At 29.6% G+C, this 6274-nt stretch overlaps 1 protein-coding gene across 2 annotated transcripts; it reads left to right on the top strand.

Annotated features, from left to right (window-relative positions):
• The first annotated feature begins 83 nt into the window (after positions 1-83).
• LOC106320285 (agamous-like MADS-box protein AGL17) lies at positions 84-2166 on the top strand. 2 transcript variants are annotated; one of them, XM_013758648.1, is made up of 7 exons: positions 84-197; positions 326-387; positions 816-915; positions 1044-1085; positions 1396-1482; positions 1596-1751; positions 1849-2166. In XM_013758648.1, exons 1-6 carry the CDS (start codon positions 111-113, stop codon positions 1728-1730), a joined length of 513 nt encoding a protein of 170 aa, XP_013614102.1. In that variant the 5' UTR covers positions 84-110; the 3' UTR covers positions 1731-1751; positions 1849-2166. The 2 variants fall into 2 exon arrangements, with proteins under 2 accessions (XP_013614102.1, XP_013614103.1); XM_013758649.1 differs by having other exon boundaries at positions 85-197; positions 1396-1479; positions 1849-2162.
• Positions 2167-6274: the final 4108 nt, after the last annotated feature.

Raw genomic sequence — 6274 nt, forward strand, 5'->3', positions numbered from 1 at the left:
TTTTTTTTAGAGCTAAATAGAAATGTTTTTTTCTACAAGGGAATAAACACTATAAACTAATTATAGGTTAGTCAGTCAAAAAAAACTAATTATAGGTTAAAAATCTTAAAATGAACAGTATGAAATCGGCTATTGAACGATTTAACAAGACCAAGATGGAGCAGCAGCAACTATTGAACCCTGCATCAGAAGTTATGGTACGTATATCTATACAAAACGTGCACAACATACAAGAGGAGAGAAAGTTATCGTAACAAAGATCTTAGTCATGTTTGTGTACACTTGAATTTGAGAGTTGATGAGTTAAATTTGTTGCGTGTTATAGTTTTGGCAGAGAGAGGCCGCAACTCTAAGGCAAGAACTGCACTCGTTACAGGAAAATCATAGGTACGTACTTGCTTAAAATTGAAAATAATCACGAGTTTTCAAATCAAATCTGAATGGTAGTCTGTGTATATATTCATGTTTCTTATTTATTGGTTTTTGCCTCTATATATATCACTTGCGATATGTGATTCCTAACAAAAACTTCTCTCTTTCTACTTGTAACTACCTTCTCTTTTGGTTATATTATTACGATTATGAGTTGTGAAAAAGCTCCCAAAATTGATATTATGTCCTTAATGACTTTTTAGATATAGATATAGCTAGCATGTGTTGCGCAGGAAGATATATAGTCATGTTCATGTATATATGTTTCTTTCTTTCATTCATTTTTTTTTGAACATTGTTTCTTTCATTCTTTGTGTAAACATGTAATTAGGGCAATAAAATATGTGTATGTATAACATGCAACAAATTTTGTAATGAAGCAGACAGCTAATGGGGGAGAAATTAAATGGTTTGAGCGTTAATGAATTGCACAATATAGAGAGCAGACTTGAAATGAGTTTACGTGGAATTCGTACGAAAAAGGTAATATTTATTTCTCAATGTTTATATATATTTTCACCCTAGCTCGTCTGGCATATGTATGATGTTGTAAGCTTGACCATATAAAGGACAAAAATTCGAACTAATATTCATTTTTTGGAAACTTACAGGAACAAATGTTGACCGATGAAATCAAAGAACTAACCAAAAAGGTCAGTACTATATGATATATTATATCAATTACAATTCTAAGTACACTCAGAATGTTAAATGATTTCCTTTTTTCACAAAAATTATTTGCGAATCCTAAACGCGAATGTGAAATGCAAACGGTTTGATTTTCTTATAAACTCGCTTTTGTGTTTACAAATTACGAAAAATAGTGTGGTTGATTAGAGAAAAAATTAAATTTGTTGTGTTTAACTAGGAAAGTAAATAAAATATACTTACACATCTAAACACACAATCTATGTTCTGATTTCTAGTTTTTGCAGGTTCTTATAACTTGTTTATCTTTTGCAGAGGAATCTTATTCATCATGAGAACCTCGAATTGTCAAGAAAAGTACAAAGAATTCATCAAGAAAACATCGAACTACACAAGAAAGTAGTATAAAAACACTATATTCATTACTTAAAGTTTCAATTTGCAACTTCATCCTTTGAATCAAAATCTCCTAGTTGAAGCTAGACATACAAAAGTTGTACTTAATGGTCTTGCAGGCTTATGCAACGTCAAGCTCAAATGTATTGGGACTTGGTGAGCTTGAAGATGCAGCAGATGCATCAAATGCACAAGTTAGGCTGCAGCTAAGTCAGCCTGAACAGTCCTGTTATGATTCCGCATCAAAGAGCTAAGATCATAGTGAAAAGATACTTGTGCGTTCCTGATTCTCAAAACCCTTCAAACATATATACATGCATATATAATAATAGTGAAATCTCGTTTATAATGTGTCAATATGGTTTCATGTAGGACAAAGTGCAAGTATAATCAGAGAACAAACCGAAGGTTCAACTATGTACAATATATATATGATCAAGCAATGGAGCAGCGTGTCGCTTATATTGGTTCTAGCTTTGTCATTTGGTTTTAAGTATATACTTAAGAGTTAACAAATATTAAGAAAACGCATACAGTTTATATAGTTAAGTACGGTGTTCAAATTGAAATTGGGTTGATTGCAGTTTGTTCGTTTCTCGGTTTTCAGTGAAGAGTAATTAAAATATGAGAGTGTTATTCTGGCTCATACTTCGGTCGACTTTGTTGTACCTTTTGGTTTAGAGTGGTGATGATGATGGAGAGGCCTTTGTTATTAGGATAATTTTTTTTAGTTTATTTTTTAGAAAACTAAGATATATATAAGAAAAAACTGATAAAGAGGTGATTTTGTTAAAATATTTGATCGCAAGAAGTGTCACCATGGATATGAGGTTCCAGTCGTATGTTGCAAGGGGAGAGGTTGCTTGGCTGAGGGGTTTGTTCGCAGAAGAACGACTAACATGCTAAAGGTATTGATATGAGGAAAGGGGATTATGTTGTTGTGATGATGTCTATGTTTTTGTGGTGGGAATACGTGAATGAGTCTCAGGCTCTGTTCTTTTTGGGTGTTGTTTTAATTTTAGATTGTATTCATGAGACTTTGGTTATTGTTTTTCATCAAATATACGTACTTTCAGAGGAAAAAAAAAAGAGGTGATTTTGTTAAAATATTTAAATATTAGATTTGAATTTTGAAGAGCCCTATTTTAGTTGAGCCACTTCGATAATAAGAAAATACAAAGCAAGTCCCAGTTTACTATTCAACAAAAGAAAAAAAAACATGACGGAAGAAGTAAAGAAATCTTCAAGATCCAGACTACAAGAATACGTACGAAACAAAAGCACACAAGGGATTTATTCATCTATATGTTACATGTGTTCTAAATAGATATCCAACGAGTTTTTTTTTTTGAACAACATATTCATTCATTTAAAAGCATAAAATAAGTTTAGCCCAAGGCAATATAGGTTGCAAGACAGGTTTTAGCAAGTCCATCGGCAAGCCCATTACTGGCCCTTGGAACAAAAATGAAACGATAAGAAACAAACGTAGAAACTGAAGAGAAAGATAGCTCGTCGATATCATAGAGAACTCCATAGAGTTTCGACGTATTCCGGCGAGATGAGATTGCTTGAACAAGCACTTGAGAATCCAACGAGTTTTAAATCAAGCGAAAGACCCTCTTCTTAGAGGATGCTTGAACTTCCAGAGCAAGTACAGCTAGATTTATTATACACAAACATGGTGCTACTACATACATTTTATCATTTATGTGAAACTTCCATGTTCGGAATGCATCATATATATTAGTAAAAGAACTAGCAATATCATCAACCCAATAATACTCATTACAAACCAGTTATCATTGACACAATAATGTCACCAGCTGAACTAGTGACCGCTTTTTGTTAAAATTGACCCTAAACTTTTTATCAGGCCGTAAACTAATGCTTCATCGGCTTGTATATCAAGGACCGACTCTAATCCTATGATGACCCTAAAACATATCTTTTATTACAAAAATAGCAGACAATGAAAAAAATTTCCCAAATAATAAAATTAAAAGTTCAATGCATTTTTATTTTATATTTGGATTTATGATTAGGTTTCATGGTTTAGTATTTAGAAAATAAAATTAGAGTAAAAATTTGGAGTCTAGATTAATGTAGTTGTGAACCTAATTAAAAAAAAGATTAATGTAGTCATTTTACCATTTAATTAATGTTATTTAAAGTTTTTATGTGTTATTTTTGTTATATATTTTTATTATCTAAGATATTTGCTCTTTGAAAAATGAAGAAGAATTCAACATTTTCATTCATCCCTTCTGTCAGCTTTTAGAACCTAAGCTTTAATATATATGAATATTAATTAATTTTTATATTTACAAGTTATACAATTTTAGAGATATCCTAAAATAGCATTCAAATATGTTTATGTTTCAAAATATCATATAAGGAAAAAAAACTCATAAAATAGTCAATATTAAAAGGAAAAAAAAACTCATAAAATAGTCATTATTAAAAGGAAAAAAAAAACACAGAAACCATATAGTTCAAGAGTAGGGAATTAGGATTTAGGGGGTGATTGGTTGTTGTTGTATGTGCTGTCCACAACCATATTTATTTCTGCAGCACCAAATTCAGAGCAATCAAGCTTTAAATTTTTTTTTGAAACCACAGCTCTTGAAATAACCTATAGTTGTATAAGTGCTCTGCAGAGCCAAATATCCAAAGCAATTGTTTAGTGCTTTTAATAAAATTCTACAGTAATAAAATCTAAAGCCACAGCAAAAAGTCTACAGATTTTTTTTACAGCAAAAATTTTAAAGATACAGCCATTATCAATCGGACCCTTAGATTTTGGGATGAGTTTTCAGGATTAGGGGTTAGGGTTTAGAATCTAAGATTTAGAGTTTATGATATAAAATTATTTTTATTTACAAAAATAAATAAGTTTTAAATATAATTAGAATTTTTTTTTGGACAATTCTCTTAAATAGACATTTTTAAGTTTTTGTCACAAAAATAGATCTCAAAAACTAAAATGAGCAAAATAGCACTTTTTATTCTGAAAATTTTAACTTTTTTTTTATTTTTAAACCCTAAACCCTAAACCCCATCTTTTAACTCTAAACCTTAATGTCTAGATTAATTAACCCTAGGGGTATAAGTGTATATTTACATTTTTTGATAAAACATTTAAGTCTATTTTGGTCATTTTTATTTTTGAGGTCTATATTTATAACAAAAACTTTTTTAGATCTATACCAGGGAATTTTTCTTTTTTTTTAATCAATATTTCTGCTAAATGTATTATCATAAAAGATAGGCTTCTCGAATACTATTTTAGTTATATTTCCTTGTGTACTGCTTTTAGGAGTGTTCAATTCGGATATCGGTTCGGTTTCGGTTTGGTTTTTTCGGTTTTTTGGTATTTCGGTTAGTAAAATATAACTACCATTCTAAATCCATATTTACTTCGGTTCGGTTCGGTTTATATACCGTCGGTTTTCGGTTTATTCGGTTTTATACCAAAAAACATAATTCCTTATTTTGGGATCATATTATATGAATTTTAGTGTCTTGTTGTCAACACATTCATTTATTAAAAAATATTATAAGTTTAAATAAAAGAACAAAAATAAAAAATGTTTCTATCATCTAATAAAATAATCAAATCTATAATTAAAATCAAAACTCAAAATTTTGATAACAAAAATAAAAAACAAAAAATAAAACAGAAACACGAAGCACAAAAAATAAGTTATTATATTCTTTCATATTTAGCATTCATCAAAGTCATGTTTCTTCTATTAAACACGAAACTCTATTCGTTTATAGATAAAAAAAATTGTGAAGAATTTCCACTAATTGTTATCATCAAATTTATAATCTTTATTTCAATTTAGTCAATGCTAAATTAAAGCAAAAAGATCAAAAGAAGACTAAGAAAATAAGAAACATGTTTGCGATGAATTGTTATTTAATTATAGTTCAAGTGTTTTACAAATCAGCACTATTTTATTACTGTAAAAAATATGGTAATAGTTATTAGCAAAAAAATTAACTTATGATTTTCATACGTTGTTATAAAATATATACATATTTACATGTTTCTATTTTTTGATCGGTTTTATTCGGTTTATTCGGTTTTATCGGTTATATACCGAACCATATCCAAATCCTACGGTTTTTTAAAAATCATATCCATTCGGTTTGTATGGTATATACCAAATCCAAACCATATTATCTATTTCGGTTCGGTTCGGTTCGGTACGGTTCGGTTTTGCCATATTGAACAGCCCTACTCAAAAGTTTTGTTGTCGTAAGATTAACTCGACTGATTCTTCTTTTTTTTTTAACAACTAAAATTTATTTATTAATTAGATTGTAAACAAATTGTATAAATACATATACAATATTGAAAAATACCAAATAAAATAACTAAAACGATGAGAGAGCTTCTTGTGAACTTGAAATCTTTGTCTCATTTGAAATATCAGTTCTCTTTTACCTGCTTCTTGGTTGATGCATTCCATGATTTTAAACAAATATTTTATACCAAATATATTGTATCAAAATATAAGTTTTGAAAAAAATTTGGTTGGCCGACATCATACTCCTTCCTCTTGTCTCTAGATCTTCTTCTTCGTGTTGAATCCATGGTGGTTTCCTTGGCAGGCGGTGTTTCTGTAACAAATCCATAAATATTTGTTAAACATCGAATAGTTGTCACACTTTCAGGAAAACCATCAGAAACTAACACAAAACTAACTATACATGTTAGAATTGACAAAAAAAAAAGAATTGACAAGAAAACAGCAAAAATTGCTGGAAAATACCCGATATAACTATC

Source organism: Brassica oleracea, unplaced genomic scaffold, assembly GCF_000695525.1.
Source record: "Brassica oleracea var. oleracea cultivar TO1000 unplaced genomic scaffold, BOL UnpScaffold00871, whole genome shotgun sequence".
Lineage (NCBI taxonomy): Eukaryota > Viridiplantae > Streptophyta > Magnoliopsida > Brassicales > Brassicaceae > Brassica > Brassica oleracea.